Source organism: Saimiri boliviensis, chromosome 14 (genome assembly GCF_048565385.1).
Source record: "Saimiri boliviensis isolate mSaiBol1 chromosome 14, mSaiBol1.pri, whole genome shotgun sequence".
In the NCBI taxonomy this organism is placed as follows: domain Eukaryota; kingdom Metazoa; phylum Chordata; class Mammalia; order Primates; family Cebidae; genus Saimiri; species Saimiri boliviensis.
Window position 1 is genome coordinate 35,025,559 of NC_133462.1, and position 24,149 is coordinate 35,049,707.

At 46.9% G+C, this 24,149-nt stretch overlaps 1 protein-coding gene across 1 annotated transcript in view; it reads left to right on the forward strand.

Annotated features, from left to right (window-relative positions):
* The first annotated feature begins 4,585 nt into the window (after positions 1-4,585).
* The window catches only part of LOC101048931 (uncharacterized), a 33,075-nt gene continuing 13,511 nt past the window's right edge, over positions 4,586-24,149 (forward strand). The window contains exons 1-5 of the mRNA XM_010329492.3: positions 4,586-4,794; positions 12,423-12,558; positions 12,763-12,823; positions 15,974-16,895; positions 23,775-24,092. Coding sequence (XP_010327794.2) covers positions 4,792-4,794; positions 12,423-12,558; positions 12,763-12,823; positions 15,974-16,895; positions 23,775-24,092 — 1,440 coding nt within the window. The 5' untranslated portion in view covers positions 4,586-4,791. The remainder of the gene's footprint in view (positions 4,795-12,422; positions 12,559-12,762; positions 12,824-15,973; positions 16,896-23,774; positions 24,093-24,149) is intronic.

Sequence of the window (24,149 nt, forward strand, 5' to 3'; positions counted from 1 at the left end):
ACCTCGAGGTCTGGTCAGGCCAGCACTAGAACAGGAGAAAGGGCCTCATGTCATCAGAGATTGCAAATTCCGGATGAGGGATGGCCAAAGTTTTTTTTTTTTTTTTTGTGAGACGGAGTTTCACTCTTGTTACCCAGGCTGGAGTGCAATGGCGTGATCTTGGCTCACCGCAACCTCTGCCTCCTGGGTTCAGGCAATTCTCCTGCCTTAGCCTCCCGAGTAGCTGGGATTACAGGCATGTGCCACCATGCCGAGCTAATTTTTTTGTCTTTTTAGTAGAGACAGGGTTTCACCATGTTGACCAGGATGGTCTCGATCTCTCGACCTTGTGATCCACCCGCCTCGGCCTCCCAAAGTGCTGGGATTACAGGCGTGAGCCACCGCGCCCGGCCGGCCAAAGATTTTTTATACCCTATCTCTCAATCTACTCATTTTCACTCAAGAAAATAACACACCAACAACAGAATAAAACTAAGGGCATGGAAAAACTGGAATTATATGGCAGATATATATGTATATATATTTTTAGACAGAGTCTGGCTCTGTCTCCCAAGCTGGAGTGCATGGTGCGATCTCAGCTCACTGCAACCTCTGCCTCCTGAGTTCAAGCGAGTCTCCTGTCTCAGCCTCCTGAGTAGCTGGCATTACAGGCACACACCACCACACCCGGCTAATTTTTGTATTTTTAGTAGAGATGGGGTTTCACCGTGTTGGTCAGTCTGGTCTCAAACCCCTGACCTCATGATCCACCCGCCTTGGCCTCTCAAAGTGCTGGGATTACAGGTGTGAACCACAGTGCCCAGCCGGCAGCAATATCTTATAAAGGAATCAAAAGAAAAGTAAAGCAAACATTTAAAGTAGTTCAGGTAACCAGCCTGCTTCATGCATAGTTCACAAGGAAAACCCACTGTCAGAAGGTAAAGTATATTTCCAAGCTTGGAAGTCAAACCATGACTGCTAAAATGGAGCCCGCCCCCGCAGGGCGGATCAGTGCCAGATGATGAGGCAGAGAAAATGAAGGATTTATCTGGAAATTCAAAATGGCCTTCTGTCCCCTTCTCAGTTTAGAAATTATTCTCTCCTTTAAGACCTTCATTTTCACCAACAGGAATCTCTCAACTCGAGTTAGTTTAAGCTAAATTTACTGTTAAATTAATAAACCCTTTCTCTAGGAGACATCCCAAATGGATCTTGTTCTAAGTCTGACCTTCACAGATTTTCATTCTAGTGACTCTTTGCATAATTAGAGAATTCTTGTCTGAGGAAAGTGAGTTATTTTAATTATCAGGACCCTAGAGACATTAAAATGAGAAAGCAGGCTAGGCGAGGTGGCTTACGCCTGTAATCCTAGCACTTTGGGAGGCCAAAGTGGGCAGATCAGGAGGTCAGGAGACCGATACCATCCTGGCCACAAGGTGACACCCTGTCTCTACTAAAATGCAAAAAATTATCCTGGCATGGTGGTGTGAGCCTGTGGTCCCAGCTACTCGGGAGGCTGAGGCAAGGGAATTGCTTGAACCCAGGAGGCGAAGGATACAGTGAGCTGAGATCCTGCCACTGCACCCCAGCCTGGCGACAGAGCAAGACTGGGTCTCAAAAAAAAAAAAAAAACAATCCCACCTGAGTCGGGGCCCAGTGGCTCAATGCCTATAATCCCAGTACTTTGGGAGGCCAAGTCAGATGGATCACCAAGTCAGGAGATCAAGACCATCCTGGCCAACAGAGTGAAGCCCCTACAAAAAATTAGCCAGGTGTGGTGGTATGCTCCTGTAGTCCCAGCTACTCGGAAGGCTGAGGCAGGGGAATCGCCTGAATTCAGGAGGCAGAGTTTGCAATGAGCCAAGATCACACCACTGCACTCCAGCCTGGTGACAGAGCAAGACTCCATCTTAAATAAATAAATACACCTGAAAGTGGTGCTAATTGAAGTGTATATTCAGGGCAACTTGAATCTGTGCTCCAGTGTCAATCCTCAAGCCTAGCCCAAATAAACGCTTTGCTTACATTAATTTTGCCTTAGGTTCTTCCTCTTAGGTTGACAATGACAAAACCAAAACATTCTGCAAAAAACGGCCACAACACAACCAGAGTTACAACCTCAGAAAGAAAGTTTTTTTTTTGGTTTTTTTTTTTTTTTTTTTGAGACAGAGTTTCGCTCTTGTTACCCAGGCTGGAGTGCAATGGCGCGATCTCGGCTCACCGCAACCTCCGCCTCCTGGGCTCAGGCAATTCTCCTGCCTCAGCCTCCTGAGTAGCTGGGATTACAGGCACGAGCCACCATGCCCAGCTAATTTTTTGTATTTTTAGTAGAGACGGGGTTTCACCATGTTGACCAGGATGGTCTCGATCTCTCGACCTCGTGATCCACCCGCCTCGGCCTCCCAAAGTGCTAGGATTACAGGCTTGAGCCACCACGCCCGGCCTCAGAAAGAAAGTTATAACTCGCATGCCCTGCTAAAAATCAATGAATGATGATTACACCATTGCACTCCAGACTGGACAATAGAGTGAGACCCTGTCTCAAAAAAAAAAAAAAAAAAAAAAATGTCTTCCAGGACTTCGATAGCTCGGGTAAGTACCTCATGCACTTTAGTTACTTCTATTCTCCTTATTTTGTCCCCTGCTCATTCAAGGAAAACATAATGTTATAACCAGACAATCATCTGCTGTAAATACTGGAATTCTTAGCACAACCCTGAGAAATCCACACTCACAGAGGGCGTGTGGATATTAAAGATGGCTGGCTCACTAACAGGGAGAGCGTCACCAACTTTTTCTGGAAAATGCCTCAAAGCAGTTAACTGGAAAATTTTTCTGTTTCTGTGTTTTCCTTTGTTTGTTTGTTTAAGACGAGGTCTTCTCTGTCGCTGAGGCTAGAGGACAGTGGTGCCATCTTGGCTTACTGCAGCCTTGACCTTCTGGGCTCAAGCCATGCTACTGCCTTAGCCTCCAGAATAGCTAGGACTACAGATACAGGCCACTAGCCCCGGCTACCTTAAATTTTGTATAGAGACAGTCTCCCTATATTGCTTAAGCTGGTCTGGAACTCCTGGCCTTAAGTGATCCCCCACCTTGCTGTCCCAAAGCGTTGGGATTATAGGCAGGAGCCATTGCGCTTGGCTCCCCTTGGAAGACTTTTATTTATTTATTTATTTATTTATTTATTTATTAAAGATGGGGTTTCACCATGATGGCCAGGCTGGTCTTGAACTCCTGACCTCAGGTAATCCACCCACCTCAGCCTCCCAAAGTGCTAGGATTACAGGCGTGAGCCACTGTGCCTGGCTCGGAAGTCTTTTATGTGGGAACATACAATTGATAGAAGTAAAGATTTTTTTTTTTTTTTTTTTTGAGACGGAGTTTCCCTCTTGCTATCCATACTGGAGTGCAATGGCGTGATCTCAGCTCACCGCAACCTCCGCCTCCTGGGTTCAGGCAATTCTCCTGCCTCAGCCTCCCGAGTAGCTGGGATTACAGGCACACACCACAATGCCCAGCTAATTTTTTGTATTTTTAGTAGAGACGGGGTTTCACCTTGTTGACCAGGATGGTCTCGATCTCTTGACCTCGTGATCCACCCGCCTCGGCCTCCCAAAGTGCTGGGATTACAGGCTTGAGCCACCGCGCCCAGCCTAAGATTTTTAAACAATAAAAATGGGGGTCTCCTTGTGTTGACCAGGTTGGTCTTCAACTCTTTGTTTTAAGCGATGCTCCAGTCTAGGCCCCCCTGAAATGCTAGGATTACAGGCATGAAACATTGCACCCTGCCTGTGTTTGAGTCACAATCTCTCCGAGATTGGATAAAGGGAAAGAAAGAGCCAGGCACAGTGGCTCACACCTGTAACCCCAGCACTTTGGGAGGCCAGGGTGGGCAGATCACCTGACGTCGAGAGTTCGAGACCAGCCTGACCAACATGGAGAAATCCCGTCTCTACTAAAAATACCAAATTAGCCAGGCCTGGTGGCACCTGCCTGTAATCCCAGCTACTCAGGAGGCTGAGGCAGGAGAATCGCTTGAACCTCGGAGGTGGAGGTTGCAGTGAGCCGAGATTGTACCACTGCACTCCAGCTGGGCCACAAGAGCAAAACTGTCTCAAGAAAAAAAAAAAAAGGTGGGGGGAGGGGAGGAATAAAGGGGAGAGGGGTTGGTTTCATCAATGGAGATTCTCTGCAGATGCTAATTTTTCTTCTCAAAGACAACTTTGCCAGGCCACTTTTGTTTGCGACCGAGCGACAGCCATTTCAAAATCTGTCAAAGAAAAATATTTTTGCTTAAAATATTTTAATTTCCTTCACCTCCACTGGACTCCAAGTCTGGAATTCCCTGCGCGGGACAAAGGACCAGGAACAGTCCATTGAGTGAGGAAGACAATGGTGCCCCCTCTAGCAATTCGGAGCAAGTTTGACTGAAATGCAAATACCCAAACAGCAAGACGCAGTGGCTCGCTTAGACAATCTGTGCTTAGAACAGGTCAGGTGGGTTCTGCAGGGCCCCGTTACCCAGGGCTTCCGCTGTCAATCAGGACCGAGGGGACGGGGACTGGAGGCTCGTCCAATCACGGGCGCTGGGGCGGGGTCCTGCCAACTGTCCATCCGGGGAAGGGGAGGCCGCATTCCCGCTCTCCTGACTCTCTGGTGTCTTGCACCGAGGGGAGGTCGGGATTTCGGCTTTCCGGCCCCGAGAGGGACCAGGTGCCTCCGCCAGAGCTTCTGTCGCTCGGTCGCCTGCGAAGTGACTGGACTGTTCGAGGGATCCGTGGAGAGGAGGCCAGGACACCTGGAAGCTGCGAAATGGTGAGTGCGCGGGACCGGGGGTCCCGAGACGGGGGAGGGGCTATGTGGAACCGGCCGGAACCGGCTCTGGCGGGATCCGGGCCTCCCCGCAGCGACCTCGGGTCTGTAGACCCGAGTGCTCCTGGCGCAGCTCGGCCCTCGGTCCCTTCGGCCGTAGGGTGGGGTTGGGCCGGCAGCTGGGACCCCGGGCGTCCAGTCGGTCCCTGCGCTGCAACCGCGACCCCGGCCCCGGCCCCGGCCCTGGCCCAGGAGCCCTCTCTGTGCAGCTCCGCGTCTCCCCAGATTGTGCGGGTACCACGGGAGGGTCATGGGGGGGAATCCCGCCTCGGGTGTGGGGTTCGTGTGGGAGGAGCAGTGGGCTGTGGGGTCCCCAGTCCCGCCTTTTTTCCTTAAAAACTACACTGAAGGCCAGGCGTAGTGGCTGACGGCTGGGAGGTTGAGGCGGGGGATTGCTTCAGCTCAGAAATTCGAAACCTGCCTGCACAACACTGCGAGACTCCCGTTTCTATAAAAAATAAATTAAAGGTGGGGTGATGCCGCCCGGTTGTAGTCCCAGGTACTCAGTCCCGGGGGGCTGAGGTGGGAGGATGGGGGGCTGAGGTGGGAGGATCGCTTGAGGGAGGAGGTTGATACCGCAATGAGCCGAGGTCGCACCACTGCACTCCAGCCTGGGCGACAGAGCGAGACCTAGTCTCAAACAAAACAAAGCAGAGAGAACAACAACAACAACAACAACAAAACCCTAAACTGAGGCCTCTTAAAAATTAAAGCGTTTTCCGTCTCAGAAGAGGAGTTTGAAAAGAAAAATAGAGTTCACTTGAGCAAACAGCGAATCCTGAATGAGAAACACCCAGTCATGGCTTGTGGTTTAATAACGGAAAAACCAAAACTCTATGCAAAATAACTTGAACTGTATTTTATGCTGAATATGAGAGAACATGACCAAGGGAAACAACCCTCTGAAGCCTCCAGTAAATGGTCCCCAGGAGGTTCAATGGCAGTTTGGTTTTATTCATTTCAGCGGGACAGGAATTGCAGGGAAAATCATAAATCAATGCGTGGAAGACGGGAAGGGCAGGACCCATAGAAGCGGGGCTTAGAAGGCACAGGTGGTTCAGGGATTCTGTAGCTGGCAGTTGGTTGAGAGTGTGAAGTTATGTCCAAAATTTGAAAGGGGCAGGAAGGAATGCATAAGCGAAGAGGGTCTGTTACTTGCCATATGATTCCATCCCCGTCAAAAAACCGATCTGTTTCACTAGATTTTATGAATTCTAATGCGTGACTTAATCCTTCCCTTGGATGGCCTTAGGTCTTGTTTGCTATTTAGTATTTTATTGGCACAAAGGGTCTCTTTGCAGGTCTTTTTTTGAGATGGAGTCTTCCTCTGTAGCCCAGGCTGGAGTGCACACAATCTTGACTCACTGCAAACTCCGTCTCCCAGGTTCAAGCAATTCTCCTGCCTCAGCCTCCCAAGTAGCTAGGATTACAGGTGCCCACCACCTAGCCCGGCTAATTTTGTATTTTTAGTAGAGGCAAGGTTTCACCATGTTGGCCAGGCTGGTCTCGAACTCCTGACCTCAAATGATCCACCCGCCTCAGCCTCCGAAAGTGCTAGGATTACAGGAGTGAGCCACCACACTCAGCCTCTTTGCAGTTATGTCTGTTTTAACATGAATGTGGGTCAGTTGCTGAATCTAAACTCCAGAAAGGAGAGTGTGGAGTGTCTGATCTCCCTTACTGACATAGCTAGGAACTTTCAGGTTTTTGGGGGACCTCCCATTGGTAAAGAACCAGTCTGTCGACTTGATGGAGGTGGGGTGGGGAGCATAGGTTTTTATTTTTAGTTTACAGGTTGAAGGATAGGCTTTCATATGGTGCAACAGAATAAAAATTAAAAAAATACTATATTGGTTACAGTGATGTAGTCACCTTATTTGGACTTTTCAACCTTAAATAATTGAAACGATCAGATTCCCATTATAAGGAGATTATTTGAGCGAAAATCTGAGAATTGCCATTCAGGAAAATACAGATTCTAGGGAAATGGGCTTAGAACTCTAGAGTTAAAAGTTAAACTCTTGGCCGGGCACGGTGGCTCACGCCTGTGATCCCAGCACTTTAGGAGGCCAATGCCGGTGGATCACCTGAGGTCAGGAGTTTGCGACCAGCCTGACCAACATGTAGAAATCCCGTCTCTACTAAAAATACAAATAATTAGTTGGGACCAGGCATGGTGGCTCACGCCTGTAATCCCAGCACCTTGGGAGGCCAAGGCAGGCAGATCACGCGAGGTCAAGAGATGGAGACCATCCTGGCCGTGATGAAACCCCGTCTTTAAAAAAAAAAAAATTAGTTGGGTGTGGTAGTGTGTACCTATAATCCCAGCTACTCAGAACGCTGAGGCAGGAGAATCTTTTGAACCTGGGAGGTGGGGGTTGCAGAGAGCTGAGATTGCGCCATTGCACTCCAGCCTGGGCAGCAAGAGAGAAACACCATTTCAAAAAAAAAAAAAAAATAGCTGGGCATAGTGGCGCATGCCTGTAGTCCCAGCTACCAGGAAAGCTGAGACAGGAGAATCAGTTGAACAGGGGAAGCAGAGGTTGCAGTGAGCCAAGATCACGCCACTGCACTCCAGCCTGGTGACAGAGTGAGACTCAGCCTCAAAAAAAAAAAAAGCCGGGCGTGGTGGCTCAAGCCTGTAATCCCAGCACTTTGGGAGGCCGAGGCGGGTGGATCACAAGGTCGAGAGATCGAGACCAACCTGGTCAACATGGTGAAACCCCATCTCTACTAAAAATAGAAAAAAAAAAAAATTAGCTGGGCATGGTGGCGCGTGCCTATAATCACAGCTACTCAGGAGGCTGAGGCAGGAGAATTGCCTTAACCCAGGAGGCGGAGGTTGCGGTGAGCCGAGATCGTGCCATTGCACTCCAGCCTGGGTAAAAAGAGCAAAACTCCGTCTCAAAAAAAAAAAAAAGTTTAACTCTTGACTGAGTGGGGTGTCCCACACCTGTAATCCTAGCTTTGTGAGGCTGAAGCAGGAGGATTGCTTGAGACCAGAAGTTGGGGACTAGCCTTGGTAGTACAACAAAACCCATCTCTAGAAAAGAAAAAATAGAAAAATTAGACAGGCGTGGTGGCACTCACCTGTAGTTCCAGCCACAAAGCAGTCTGAGGCAGAAGGATCACTGAAGTCCAGGAGTTTGATGCTGCAGTGAGCCAGTATCAAATTTGACATTCCAGCTTGACATTGTGATGGCTGTGAAGTGTTTGTGTGAGAAAGGTAAGAGAGAGAAGTTAATCTATAATGAAGATCAAGAGAAAAGGGGCGGCCAGACGTGCCTGTAATCCAAGCACTTTGGAGGCCAAGGTGGGCGGATCACCTGAGGTCAGGAGTTCAAGACCAGCCTGACCAACATGGTGAAACCCAGTCTTAGGAAAAAAAAAAAAGAAGAAGAGAAAAGGGGCCCTTCCTGGCTCTGTTCAGGCATTTGCAATATTTTACAAAAGAATATAGGTACAAAAGAAAGTTAGTCTGTATTCAGGAATAGGAAGGTTCCAGCTGGCTATGTTACTACTGCCAGTCAGATGATTCAACCCCAGAATCACACTGCTTTAAGCCTCAAGATAGGTTTCACTTTTTTTTTTTTTTTTTTTTTGTGAGACGGAGTTTCGCTCTTGTTACCCAGGCTGGAGTGCAATGGCGCGATCTCGGCTCACCGCAACCTCCGCCTCCTGGGTTCAGGCAATTCTCCTACCTCAGCCTCCTGAGTAGCTGGGATCACAGGCACGCACCACCATGCCCAGCTAATTTTTTGTGTTTTTAGTAGAGACGGGGTTTCACCTCGTTGACCAGGATGGTCTCAATCTCTTGACCTCGTGATCCACCCGCCTCGGCCTCCCAAAGTGCTGGGATTACAGGCTTGAGCCACCGTGCCTGGCCAACTTTTTTTGTATTTTTAGTAGAGACGGGGTTTCACCATGTTGACCAGGATGGTCTCGATCTCTTGACCTTGTGATCTGCCCGCCTCGGCCTCCCAAAGTGCTGGGATTACAGGCTTGAGCCACAGCGCCCGGCCAGGTTTCACATTTTCACCAGCATTTGGTAATGTCAGTGTTTTTTGGATTTTAGCCACTCCACCAAGCAACAATTCAGTGGTGCATTGTTGTTTTCATTTGCTCTTCTCTAATGGCATGCTGTTTTTGATTGGGTGGTTGTTTTCTTATTGAGTTTTGGGAGTTCTTTCTATCTTTTGGGTGTCAGTCCTCCATTAGATAGGTATCTTGCAAATATTTTGTCCCAGTCTACAGCCTGTCTTTTCTTTTTTTTTTTGAGATGGAGTCTCCTACTGTCACCCAGGCTGGAGTACAGTGGCATAATCTCAGCTCACTGCAACCTCCGCCTCTTGGGTTCAAGCTATTCTCCTGCCTCAGCCTCCCAGTTAGCTGGGATTACAGGCACCTACCATCATGCCTAGCTAATTTTTTGGATTTTTAGTGGAGACGGGGTTTCACTATGTTGGTCAGGCTGGTCTCCAACTCTTGACCTCAGATGATCCACCCGCCTCGGCCTCCTGAAGTGCTGGGATTACAAGTGTGAGCCATCGAGCCCAACTCTGTCTTTCATTATGTTAAGTGTATTTGCCAAAACAGAAAGTTTTTTATTATTTGAGACAGGATCTCATTTTGTCACCCAGGCCGTAGTGCAGTGGTGTAATCTTGGCTCAGTGCCGCCTCGACCCCACCATGCATGTATATTTACTATAGATCTGGAAGGCTTTTATTTTCTGACCTGGTTGGCCTAGTAGCATCTCCCTTCTCAAGCTGAGTAGAAGGCATCAGAGCAGACATCCTCATCTGTGTCTTATCTTTGGGAGAAAGCAGTTAGTTCTTCACCATCACAAATGAGGGTTGTTTTGCCTTTTTTGTATATACCTTATAGTAGGTTGAGAAAGTTCCTTTGTATTGAGTGGATTTTTTTTTTTTTTTTTTTTTTGAGACGGTGTTTCACTCTTGTTACTCAGGCTGGAGTGCAACACTGAGATCTCAGCTCACTGCAACTTCCACCTCCTGGGTTCAAGCCATTCTTCTGCCTCAGCTTCCCGAGTAGCTGGGATTACAGGCACGTGCCACCACACCCAGCTAATTTTTGTATTTTTAGTAGAGACGGGATTTCCCCGTGTTGGCTAGGCTGGTCTCAAACTCCTGACCTCAGGCGATTCATCTGCCTGGGCTTCCCAAAGTGCTGGGATTACAGGCATAAGGCACTGTGCCTGGCCGAGTGTTTGATCATGAAGGGATGTCAAGGTTTGTCATATGCTTTTTCTGCATCTTTTAGAATGTTCTTGTGTTGTTTGCTGTTGATCCTATACTATTAAGGTGTATGGCATGAATGGATTTTCAGAGTTAAAAGCAGCATTGCTTTCCTGAATTTAATGCCACTTCATCATGGGTTATGATATAGTTATATATTACAGCATTCTCTTTTCCAATACTTTGGTAAGTTATTTTCCATTGAAATTTAAAGGAGAGATATTCATGTACAGTATTACAATATAGTCAAGCATTGTCCAGTACCAGATACAGTGCATGTGTGTATATATACACAAACACATGTACACATGTTGCATTTATATACAGTACATTGTTTGGTTATGGTAGGTAATTGGTAAATATTACATGTAACTTGTATATGATATATAATCGCCATATATAAATGGTATTAGACTATATAGCATTATACTGTTACAGTGTAAATTTGTACTTTTTTTTTTTTTTTTTTTTTTTTTGAGACAGAGTTTCGCTCTTGTTGCCCAGGCTGGAGTGCAATGGCGCGATCTCGGCTCACCGCAACCTCCGCCTCCTGGGTTCAGGCAATTCTCCTGCCTCAGCCTCCTGAGTAGCTGGGATTACAGGCACACGCCACCATGCCCAGCTAATTTTTTGTATTTTTAGTAGAGACGGGGTTTCACCATGCTGACCAGGATGGTCTTGATCTCTTGACCTTGTGATCCACCCACCTCGACCTCCCAAAGTGCTGGGATTATAGGCTTGAGCCACTGCGCCCGGCAATTTGTACATTTTTATCCTTTATAGCATAGCGAGTTTCATTTCCATATCAGCCTGCAGCATAAATTGAATACACCAGTCTCATCCACCTTTGGGAGCAAAGGAGAATCTCACCCTCTTGTTGCTACAGAATATGCCACCCAAAAATATTCATGATCTAAGGGTGTGGTGGCTCATGCCTATACCTCCAGCACTTTGGGAGGCCAAGGATGGCAGATCACAAGGTCAGGAGTTTGAGATTAGCCTGACCAACTTGGTGAAACACTGTCTCTACTAAAAATATAAAAATTAACCAGGTGTGGTGGCACATGCCTGTAATCCCAGCTACTCAGGAGGGTGAGGCAGAAGAATCGCTTGAACCCAGGAGGCAGAGGTTCTGGTAAGCCAAGATCACACCATTGCACTCCTGTCTGGGCAACAGAGTGAAACTCCATCTCAAAAAAAAAAAAAAGAGAGACACACACAAAAGTGGGTTGCTGAAATATGTGATAATTTTATTATTTTTTTCAAGCACCATCATGCTATAGGGGCTGAACCATTTACAGTCCTTTGGACAGAGCACATAGGGTTCATTTTCTCTCTTTTTTTTTTTTTTTGAGACGGAGTTTCACTCTTGTTACCCAGGCTGGAGTGCAATGGCGCGATCTCGGCTCACCGCAACCTCCGCCTCCTGGGTTCAGGCAATTCTCCTGCCTCAGCCTCCCGAGGAGCTGGGATTTCAGGCATGCGCCACCATGCCCAGCTAATTTTTTGTATTTTTAGTAGAGACGGGGTTTCACCATGTTGACCAGGATGGTCTCGATCTCTTGACCTTGTGATCCGCTCGCCTTGGCCTCCCAAAGTGCTGGGATTACAGGCTTGAGCCACCATGCCCGGCCCATTTTCTCTCTTAATGGAGTTCTCTCACACCATTTCACACAAAAGTTTTTGTATTTGATAAATATTTACCTTTTTGTTGAGACTGGACACCCTGGAGTTTTTGCCTCTCAATCTTGTTGCCATTCAACTTTCAGCAATTCATCAATTATAATCCAGGCATTTCTATCCAAGCACAGTTTCCAAGAAAGGTTTCTGCTCTTGATTTTTTGTTTTAGTTAGTTATGACTCTTATAAGTCAGATTGGTAGGGCCTCAGCCAGCCACGGTGACTCATGCCTGTAATTCCAGTACTTTGGGAGGCCGAGGCAGGCAAATCACTTGTGGTCAGGAGTTTGAGACCAGCCTGGCCAACATGGTGAAACCCTGTCTCTATTCAAAATAACAAAAATTAGCTGGGTGTGGTGGCACGTACTTGTGGTCCCAGCTACTTGGGAGGCTGAAATGGAGGAATAGCTTGAACCCAGGAGGCAGAGGTTGCAGTGAGCAGAGATTGCACCACTGCTCTCCAGCCTGGCATCAGAGCAAGACTCCATCTCAAAAAAAAAAAAAAAAAAAAAGTCTGATGGATCAAATAGTGGAATAAATGTTTGGAGTTCCCCACAGCACCATGGGAATTTCGTAGGAATAGAGTGTAGGAACCCAGTGCTGTCAGTCTCACCCGTGTTTCTTTACCTATGTGAGATGTTTCAGGACTCAGTGGCCTTTGAGGATGTAGATGTGAACTTCACCCAGGATGAGTGGGCTTTGCTGGATCCTTCCCAGAAGAATCTCTACAGAGATGTAATGCAGGAGACGTTCAGGAACCTGGCTTCTGTAGGTAAGAGTAACAGCATTACTTTCCTCAGTGAATTAGAGAACAAGTATTTGTAGCTTGTCAGTACTATTGGGTGATTTGGAGGGTGGATAGGGAATAGAAATATGAATAAGTGAAGCAAGGCTACAGTGTACCATGAACATAGAATCTAGTAATTTTTTCATAATTTTACTAATTCAGGACTATTTTTCTGTGGCTGTATTTTAGGTAAAAAATGGAAAGATCAGAAAATTGAAGATGAGTACAAAAATCCCAGGAGTAACCTAAGGTAATTTGCATTCACAAGACAAAGCAGTGTCTCTCTATAGGCAATCATAGAATGGAATAAAATGGGCTGGGTGCAGTGGCTCATGCCTGTAATCCCAGCACTTTGGGACGCTGAGGCGTCCTGAGGATCACCTGAGGTTGGGAATTCGAGACCAGCCTGACCAACATGTGGAAACCTGTCTCTACTAAAAAATATAAAATTGGGCCGGGTGCGGTGGCTCTTGCCTGTAATCCCAGCACTTTGGGAAGGTGAGGCGTTCAGATCAGGAGGTCAAGGGATCAAGACAAAAATTAGCTGGGTGTGGTGGTGGGCACCTGTAGTCCCAGCTACTCAGGAGGCTGAGACAGGAGAATCACTTGAACCCGGGAGGCAGAGGTTGCAGTGAGCTGAGATCATGCCACGTATCCAGCCTGGTGACAGAATGAGACTCCATCTCAAAAAAAATACAAAATTAGCCGGGGGTTGTGGCGGATGCCTGTAATCCCAGCTACTTGGAAGGCTGAGGCAGGAGAATCACTTGAACCCTGGAGGCAGAGGTTGCGGTGAGCTGAGATCCTGCCATTGCACTTCAGCCTGGGCAACAAGAGCAAAACTCCATCTCAAAAAAAAAAAAAAAAAAAAGGAAGAAAATGTTAAAAAGAGCCGGGCACAATGGCTCATACGTGTAGTCCCAGCACTTTGGGAGGTTGAGGCAGACATATCACAAGGTCAGGAGTTCGAGATCAGTCTGGTCAACATGGTGAAACCCTGTCTCTACTAAAAATACAAAAATTAGCTAGGCATGGTGGTGTGTGCCTATAATCCCAGAAGGCTGAGGCAGGAGAATCACTTGAATCTGGGAGGTGGAGGTTGTAGTGAGCCAAGATTGCGCCACTGCACTCCAGCCTGGGCAACAGAGTGAGACTCTGTCTCACAGAGAGAAAAAAAAAAAAAAAAGTTAAAAAGAAGCAAACAAGAAATAAGCCAACTTCCACTGTATTTATTCGAAGCAATTTTTCTCTAAAAACATGTATTTAAGTGTGTTATAGGCTGAATATCATGGCTGAAGCCTATAATCCAGCCCTTTAGAAAGTTCAGGTCAGAGGATTGCTTAAGCTGAAGAGTTTGAGGCTGTACTCGGCCATGACAGCACCATTACAATATAGCTGGGGTTAAAGGGCAAGACCGTGACTCAGAAGCAATAAAACTGACAGACAGTTAGTACTTGTAAAATAGTTTACTCGAAAACAGCATTGGCTGGGTGCTCAGGTGCATGCCTGTAATCCTAACAACTTTAATAGTGGCAGGCAAATTGCTTAAATCTAGGCATTTGAGACCAGCCAAGGGAAATGTGACAAAACCCCATCTCTATTAAAAAATACAAAACCAGGCCAGGTGCACTGGCTCGTGCCTGTAATCCCAGCACTTTGGGAGACGAGGCAGGGGGATCACAAAGTCAAGAGATCAAGACTAGCCTGGCCAACATTCTGAAACCCTTCTCTACTAAAAAGTACAAAAATGGCCGGGCGCGGTGGCTCAAGCCTGTAATCCCAGCACTTTGGGAGGCTGAGGCGGGTGGATCACGAGGTCAAGAGATCGAGACCATCCTGGTCAACATGGTGAAACCCCGTCTCTACTAAAAATACAAAACATTAGCTGGGCATGGTGGCATGTGCCTGTAATCCTAGCTACTCAGGAGACTGAGGCAGGAGAATTGTCTGAACCCGGGAAACGGAGGTTGCGGTGAGCCGAGATTGCGCCACTGCACTCCAGCCTGGGTAACAAGAACGAAACTCCGTCTCAAAAAAAAAAAAAAAAAAAAAAAGTACAAAAATTAGCTGGACGTGGTGGTGCGCACCTGTAGTCCAGCTACTCAGGAGGCCGAGGCAGGAGAATTGCTTGAACCTGGGAGTTGGAGGTTGCAGTGAGTCAAGTTTGCACCACTGCACTCCAGCCTGGCATCAGCGAGACTCGGTCTCAAAAAAAAAAAAAAAAAAATAGCCAGGCATGATAGTGTATGCTTGTAGTCTCAGCTAATCGGGAGGCTAAAGTGGCAGGATGGCTTAAAATTGGGAAATGGAGGTTGCAGTGAGCTGGGATCTCACCACCACACTCCAGCTTAGATGACAGAGTAAGACCCTATCTCAAAAATATATTTAAATGTATTAAGAAGCCCCATATCAATATTATCTTTCTAGATAACAGATATAGCTGGGCCATCTTGTAGAGCAAGTGGTCTGTTCATGTTCAGACAGGACAGAAAGCCTATACATTGCTGGACAGTGCGCCTATAATCCCAGCACTTTGGGAGGCTGAGGCGGGTGGATCACGAGGTCAAGAGATCGAGACCATCCTGGTCAACATGGTGAAACCGCGTCTCTACTAAAAATACAAAAATTAGCTGGGCATGATGGTGCTTGCCTGTAGTCCCAGCTACTCGGGAGGCTGAGGCAGGAGAATTGCTTGAACCCAGGAGGCGGAGGTTGCGGTGAGCCGAAATCGTGCCATTGCACTCCAGCCTGGGTAACAACAGCAAAACTCTGTCTCAAAAAAAAAAAAAAAAAAAAAAATGCAAGTGCAGACCGGCGCGGTGGCTTATGCATGTAATCCCAGCAGTTTGGGAGGCCAAGGTGGGCAGATCACAAGGTCAGGAGATGGACACCATCCTGGCCAACATGGTGAAACCCCGTCTCTACTAAAATACAAAAAATTAAGCAGGCATGGTAGTATGTGCCTGTAATCTCCGCTACTCTGGAGGCTGAGGTAGGGGAATTGCTTGATCCCGGGAGGTGGAGGTTGCAGCAAGCCAAGATCACACCACTGCACTAAAGGAAGAAAGAAAAATTAGCTGGGCAGGATGGCTTGAGACTGGGAGATGGAGGTTGCAATGAGCTGAGATCTCACTACCACACTCCAGCCTGGATGATAGAGTGAGACCCTATCTCAATTTTTTTTAAAAAAGTACTAAGAAGCCCTGTATCAATATTATCTTTCTTGATAACAGGTATAGCTGGGCCATCCTGTAAAGCATGTGGTCTGTTTACATTCAGACAGGGCAGAAAGCCTACACATTGCTGGAGAGTGTTTAAAAGTCCCAGTGCAATAATTTGTTAATGAATATTAAATCAGTGGTAAAGAAACCCATTATGATATACTTCTCATTGTTCACAGAGGTCTTATGGGAGAGAGACTCTTGGAAAGTAAAAAAGATCATCAGCTTGGAGAAATTCTGACCCAGGTTCCAGATGACATGCTGAAGAAGAAAACTCGAGTGAAATCACGTGGAGAAGTCAGCGTGGGTCATGCATCCCTTAGAAGGCACCTTAGAGCTGACACTGGACACAAGCCATATGAGTGTCAGGAATATGGACAGAAGCCATATAAATGTACATACTGTAAGAAAGCCTTCAGCGATCTCCCCTACTTTCGAACACACGAATGGGCTCACACTGGAGGGAAACCTTATGACTGTGAGGAATGTGGAAAAAGCTTTATTTCCCGTTCAAGCATTCGAAGACACAGGATAATGCACAGTGGAGATGGACCCTATAAATGTAACTTTTGTGGGAAAGCCTTGATGTGTCTCAGTTTGTATCTTATCCACAAACGAACTCACACTGGAGAGAAACCATATGAATGTAAACAATGTGGTAAAGCCTTTAGTCATTCTGGTAGTCTTCGAATTCATGAAAGAACACACACTGGGGAGAAGCCTTATGAATGCAGTGAATGTGGGAAAGCATTCCATAGTTCCACATGCCTTCATGCACATAAAATAACTCACACTGGGGAGAAGCCATATGAATGTAAACAGTGTGGGAAAGCCTTTGTTTCTTTCAATTCTGTTCGATATCATGAAAGGACGCACACTGGAGAGAAACCCTATGAATGTAAGCAATGTGGAAAAGCCTTCAGATCTGCCTCGCACCTTCGAACACATGGAAGGACTCACACTGGAGAGAAACCTTATGCATGTAAGCAATGTGGGAAAAACTTTGGATGTGCCTCGAGTCTTAAAATGCATGAAAGGACTCACACTGGAGAAAAACCCTGTAGTTCCAGCAATTTGGAAGGCCGAGGCGAGAAGATCGATTAATTCACATAAGATTCCTTGAAGCCACGGAATCCAATCATGGCAAAAATGTGTTTCCCTCAAATAATGGGAACCATCAGAAAATGATTCTGAAGCTTCTGCAGTCACTTGTCATCTGACAGCATCACAAATAAATGCCAGTAACCCAAGAGCAAAAAGTTTTGGGGGTTAGTTTAGCTGATGCCTCACTCTGAGACCTAGGACACAGAGTTGGAAATAACTATTAAGAGAGACACATCTCAAACAGGCACAGTGGCTCATGCCTGTAATCTCAGTATTTGGGGAGGCTGAGGTGGGTGGATCATGCAGGAGTTTGAGACCAGCCTGGCCAACATGGTGAAACCCCATCTCTACTAAAAATACAAAAAAATTAGCTGGGTGTGGTGGCACAGACCTGTAATCCCAGCTACTCAGGAGGTTGAGGCAAGAGAATCACTTGAACCTGGGAGACAAAAGGTTGCAGTGAGCAGAGATCACACCACTGCCCTACAGCCTGGGAGACAGAGTGAGACTCTGTCTCAAAAAAAAAAAAAGGCACAGCTCCAGTAAGACGTTAAGACAGTTCCGTCATTCAAACAAACAAACAAACAAACAAAAAAAAACCGGAAGATTTAGCTGGGCATGGTGGCTCATGCCTGTAATCCTAATACTTTGGGAGGCCAAGGCAGGCAGATCACACGGTCAGGAGTTCCAGACCAGCCTGGTGAAACCCTATCTCTACTAAGAAATACAAAAATTAGCTGGGTGTGGTGGCATGCACCAGTAGTCTCAGCTACTCAGGAGGCTGAGGCAGGAGAATTGTTTGAACCCAGGAGGTAAAGGTTGCAGTGAGCTGAGATCGTGCCACTGCACTCCAGCCTGGGTGACAGAGTGAGACTCCATCTCAAAAAAAAAAAAAAAAAAAAACAGGTTAGCCCAGCAAAGTGGCAGGTGTATATATACAGGAAAGTCTGTTCCCTCCTATTGAAAGCTCAATACCTAAGCAGCAAGCCCTCACTTTAAGAAACTCACTAAAGGGATAACTGAGTTAACCATTGTCAGACTCATTGCCTAAGAAAGACTTTTATCAAAACAAAAGGCTAAAGTTCCTATTCATAAATATCCCTAAAATATCCTATCCCGGCTGGGCGCGGTGACTCAAGCCTGTAATCCCAGCACTTTGGGAGGCCGAGGCGGGTGGATCACGAGGTCAAGAGATCGAGACCATCCCGGTCAACATGGTGAAACCCCGTCTCTACTAAAAATACAAAAAGTTAGCTGGGTGTGGTGGCGCGTGCCTGTAATCCCAGCTACTCAGGAGGCTGAGACAGGAGAGTTGCCGGAACCCAGGAGGCGGAGGTTGTGGTGAGCCGAGATCGCGCCATTGCACTCCAGTCTGGGTAATGAGAGTGAAACTCCGTCTAAAAAAAAAAAAAAAAAAAAAAAAAAAAAATCCTATCCCCTAGTATAGGATATTAATAAATGGTTGGCTATTGAATATACTACATATTTTATACCATTCTTTCTCATGCGTTTTTATTTTTTTTGAGATAGAGTCTCGGTCTATTACTGAGGCTGGAGTGCAGTGGCACATTCTTGGCTCCCCACAACCTCTGCCTCCTGGGTTCCAGTGATTCTCCTGCCTCAGCCTCCCAAGTAGCTATTTTACAGGCATGAGCCACCATGCCCAGCCTCTAATCTCTTTTTTTTCTTTTTTCAAGATAGTCTCACTCTGTTGCCCAGGCTGAAATGTGGTGGTGCAATCTTGGCTCACTGCAGCTTCCACCTCCTGGCTTCAAGCACTTCTCCTGCCTCAGCCTCCTGGGTATCTGGGATTACAGGCACCCACCACCACTCCAGGCTATTTTTTTATATTTTTTAGTAGAGACAGGATTTTACCATGTTGGTCAGGCTGGTCTTAAACCCCTGACCTCAAGGAATTTGCACCAAGGCCTCCCAAAGTGCTAGGATTACAGGTGTTAGCACCATGGGAGACAGAGTGAGACTCTGTCTCAAAAAAAAAAAAAAAAAAAAAAAAAAAAGGCACAGCTCCAGTAAGACGTTAAGACAGTTCTGTCATTAAAAAAAAAAAAAAATAGAAGATTTAGCTGGGCATGGTGGCTCATGCCTCTAATTTTTTTTTTTTTTTCGATGGAGTCTTGCTCTGTCACGCAGGCTGAAGTATATTGGCACGATCTCAGCTCACTGCAACCTCTGCTTCCTGGATTCAAGCGATTCTCCTGCCTCAGCCACCCGTATAGCTGGGATTAGAGGCGTGCACCACAGTACTGAGCTAATGTTTTGTATTTTTAGTAGACACAGGCTTTCTCCATATTGGCCAGGCTGGTCTTGAACTCCTGACCTCAAGTGATCCACCTGCCTCAGCCTCCCAAAGTGGTGGGATTACAAGCCTGAGCTACATCAGGCGTAATCTCTTTTTAAAGTACTTTTTTCTTTTCTTTTTTTTTTTCTTTTTTTTTTTTTTGATGGAGTTTCGCTCTTGTTACCCAGGCTGGAGTGCAATGGCGCAATCTAATCTCGGCTCACCGCAACCTCCACCTCCTGAGTTCAAGCAATTCTCCTGCCTCAGCCTCATGAGTAGCTGGGATTACAGGCATGTGCCACCGTGCCCAGCTAATTTTTTGTATTTTTAGTAGAGACAGGGTTTCACCATGTTGACCGGGATGGTCTCTATCTCTTGACCTCGTGATCCACCCGCCTCGGCCTCCCAAAGTGCTGGGATTACAGGCATGAGCCATCGCGCCCGGCAAGTACTTTTTTCTTTAATGAATGTGTTAAATGAAAACCATTTTTCTTTCTTTGTTTTTTTTGAGATGGAGTTTCGCTCTTGTTGCCCAAGCTGGAGTCCAATGGTGCAACTTGGCTTACTGCCACCTTGGCCTACCAGGTTCAAGCAATTCTCCGGCCTCAGCCTCCGAGTAGATGGGATTGCAGGCATGTGCCACTGTGCCCAGCTAATTTTATATTTTTAGTAGAGACAGGGTTTTGCCACATTGGCCAGGCTGGTCTCAAACTCCCAACTGGGTGATCTGCCTGCCTTGGCCTCCCAAAGTGCTGGGATTACAGGCATGAGCTACTGTGCCCAGCCTGAAAACCTTTTTTCTAATCACAAATATTTTCTTTTTTGTTTATTTTTTTAGAGATTTGGTCTTGCTATGTGGACCCAGCTGGAGCGCAGTGGTATTCATAGGTGTCATCTTAGTGCACTAGTACTTCAAATACTGGGCTCACAATCCTACCTCACCCTGCCAAGTAGCTGTCACTACATGTGTCAGCTGCTGTGCCTGGCTTCCACTTTTTTTTTTTTTTAATCTTTAATCAGTTCCCTTTAAAGACCAAAGAAAACCTTTCCTCTTGTGTGGCCTGAGTTGATCTATGAACAGTATTCACTATGACCTAGGAAATCCCACAAAGTTACGCATGTTAAAAGGATGAAACTCTCATGTTCACTGTAAGTACTCCTGTGAAGGTGCTCAGGCCATCACGGGTACGACTAAATGAAAAGCCACGAAGTATCTGAAATATTTTCTTTTACAGAAATTATATGTACCATTGCAACCTTAGAAGGTGGAGTTGGTAGCTGTACCCAAGACAACCAACACGGGCTAGACTCAGCATCAGTGGCCCAGAAGAGGTACTGAAATTTGCTTAAAAATGCAGAGTTATGCTGCATTTAAGGGTATAGATGTAGATTCCCTGGTCATTGAGCACATCCAGGGGGAATAAGGCACCCATTAACGTATCACTTGACTTACAGAACTCATGGGCAGACGAACCCATCCACAGACTCCTCCTGCGATATCCAGATGATGCTTAGTGAAAAGAAACACGTTGTTCCAAAAGCAGAAAAGGAGACGACTGTACAGAAGAAAAAGACAAGAAGCATAAACTTAAGAGACAAATTCAGCAAAAGAAGATGCAAATAAAAGTTCAAAACAAAAAAACAACTTTAAAATTCATAAAACAAAATGACATACTCTGTTATAAAGTATGCCTCCATGATAGCTCGCCAATAAAAGTTGGCTATAATAGGTGAAATGAAGATAGCTGTTGGTGACCAGCATATTCTGGGTCTATGATAAGTCAGAGAAGGATGCTTTTCACTTTGTTTTACATTTTTTTAATGCCTGATATTGACTTGGTAGAAAGATGATAATAAATTCTATGTGTTTCTTTTAGATTACTCATGAACTGAAGAAAAAAATTTGTTAGATAGTTTGATTTAGGATTGTGACTGAGGACAATAGCCTGGAAGCAGTTCTGACAGACAGCTGCTATGCTGTGTTTTGGTTCACAGTTTAAAACAGACAGGCCGGGCATGGTGGCTCAAGCCTGTAATCCCAGCACTTTGGGAGGCTGAGGTGGGTGGATTACAAGGTCAAGAGATCAAGACCATCCTGGTCAACATGGTGAAACCCCATCTCTACTAAAAATACAAAAAATTAGCTGGGTGTGGTGGCGCGTGCCTGTAATCCCAGCTACTCAGGAGGCTGAGGCAGGAGAATTGCCTGAACCCAGGAGGCGGAGGTTGCGGTGAGCCGAGATGGCGCCATTGCACTCCAGCCTGGGTAACAAGAGCAAAACTCCATCTCAAAATAAAAAAACAACAACAACAACAAAAAAACAGACATGTGGGCCCTGTGCTCTACTTTGTTTTTTCTTCAAAGCATATTTCTGAAGAGCTGCAGAGTCCCGGAGTCAGGAATGTTATAAAGTCAGGCTGGAAACCAGAAATAAGTAAACATGACTAAGTTATGTGTTTTTTTTGTTTTGAGATGTTGCCATCTGTTGCCCAGGCTGAAGTACAGTGGCGTGATCTCGGATCACTGTAACCTTTGTCTCTAGTACAAACGATTCTGCCTCAGCCTCCCAAGCAGCTGGGATTATAGGTGTGCACTATCACGCCTGACTAATTTTTGTATTTTTGGTAGAGATGGAGTTTCACCATGTTGGCCAGGCTGGTCTTTAACTCCTGATCTCAGGTGATCCACCTGTCTTGGCCTCCCAAAGTGCTAGGATTACAGGTATGAGCCACAGCGCCCCGGGGACTCCTGTTTCACTTTCATGGAGTTAAATAATCTTAGATGCTTCCTCCTTGACTTTATACATGCACACTGGAGGAAAGTGGGACTCTGCTCATATTTGCATTTTGTTGTTGTTGTGGAGATTCTCGCTCTTGTAGCCCAGGCTGGAGTGCAATGGCACGATATCAGCTCAACTCATCCTCTGCCTCCTGGGTTAAAGTGATTCTTTTGCCTCAGCCTCCCAAGTAGCTGGGGGTTACAGTCATGCACCACCATGCCTGGCTAACTTTGTATTTTTAGTAGAGACAGGGTTTCTCCATGTTGGTCAGGCTCGTCTTGAACTCCCAACCTCTGGTGATCTGCTTGTATCAGCCTCCCAAAGTGCTGGGATTACAGGTGTGAGCCACCGTGCTCAGCTAAGAGTCACGCCATGTTGCCCAGGCTGGAGTGTAATGGCTCACTGCAACCTCTGCCTCCCAAGATCAAGTGATTCTCCTGCCTTAGCCTCTTGAGTAGCTTGGATTACAGACTCGGGCTACCACACCTAACTAATTTTTTGTATCTTTAGTAGAGATGAGGTTTCACCATGTTAGCCAGGCTGGTCTCGAACTCGTGGCCTTTGTGATCCACCCGCCCCAGCGTCCCAAAGTGCTCGGATTACAGGTGTCAGCCACTGCACCAAGCCCTCTGCTCGTTATTTTTGTTTGTTTTTTGAGATGGAGTTTCGCTCTTGTTGCCCAGGCTGGAGTGCAGTGGCATGATCTTAGCTCACTGCAACCTCCACTCCCCAGGTTCAAGTGAGTCTCCTGCGTCAGCCTCCTGAGGAGCTGGGATTATAGGCATGAGCCACCACAACCGGCTAATTTTGTAATTTTTTTTAGTAGAGACCGGATTTCTCCATGCTGGTCAGGCTGGTCTCAAACTCCGGACCTCAGGTGATCCACCCACCTCAGCCACTCAAAGTGCTGGGATTACAGGCGAGACACCGCACCTGGCCCTCTGCTCGTATCATTCACACTGGGATTGAGAATGTGTCTTGGAATTGATAAATCATGTGAGGAGCAGGTGAATAACCTGCAGGGGGCAGCAGAGGCCACGCCAGAGACTGCACGCGGAGGCGAGTATGGAATTCTGCCAAGGAGGAAAGTGGAGTTCTCCTGGGTGGTACCTGGACAGCTGCCCTTCCCTGCAGGCGGCTTCCAGCTGCTCAGAGCAGATCCAGGAGTGTGGATTCTGAGATGCTGCAGCGCCCTGGAAAACAGGAGACCCACGTGCAGGTGCACTTGAGGAGTTCTGTCCTTTCTGTGGTTGTACCTCTGGAATCTGGGGCCGTTTTCAGGAGCAGTGTTTTGGGTTTGACATGTAATTTGCATATCTGAAGAAAATATGTGAAGATCAGGTTCCGAGAAAGAATAGTTTGGGACCTCTCCTGGAGAAGGGGCTTATGAAGTTGACAGTTTATTTAGGTCAGAAGCTTAAAATCACCAAGTCAGAGTTTACTGCTGATGAAGATGAAGGTCTGGAAGGAGGGAGCGTTTCCACAGAGTTAGGGTGAGATGTGTGAGAAAGCCTTGGCTTTGTCTCATCCCTAATCCCGGCCAAAAGGACAACTGCTTCTCCCTCCTGGTGCAGTCGTGCCTGGCCTGGTCTGGGTTCCCCTTCCTGCTCTGAGGCCAGCAGATCCCTCCATTGGACACACTTAGGACCCTGTGCAGGATGAAATATGGACAGCCCATTGAGTGAGGAAGCAGATAGTGCCCTGTCTAAAAATCTGGAGCAAATCTGGCTGAAAAGAAAATATCCAACGACCAGGGCTGAGGGAGAGAGTCGTCCTTTAGAGAGAGGCTGTGGCTAGAACCCATCACTGCGGCTCTGCAGGACCAGTTATCCAGGGCTTCTGCCGTCACTCAGTTCTGATGGGGCGGGGCCTTGCACCTTATCCAATCAGGAGCGCTGCGGCGGGCCCGGCCTACTGTCCATCCGGAAGGAGGAGGCCCATCCCGGCTTCTGCTTTAGTTGCTGTACAGGTTGTTGTCGGCATCCCAGATTTCCTGCTCCGAGAGGCGCCGGGTCCCTCTGCCTCAAGTTCTGTCGCCCTGTTGCCTGCGCTGTGACCTGCTCTATTCACGGGAGCCCTAAAGAGGACCCCAGGACACCCAGAAGCCCGGAGATGGTGTGTGGGGCCAGAGTCCCTAGACGGGGGAGGAGCTGGGTGGAACCGGCCGGAAGC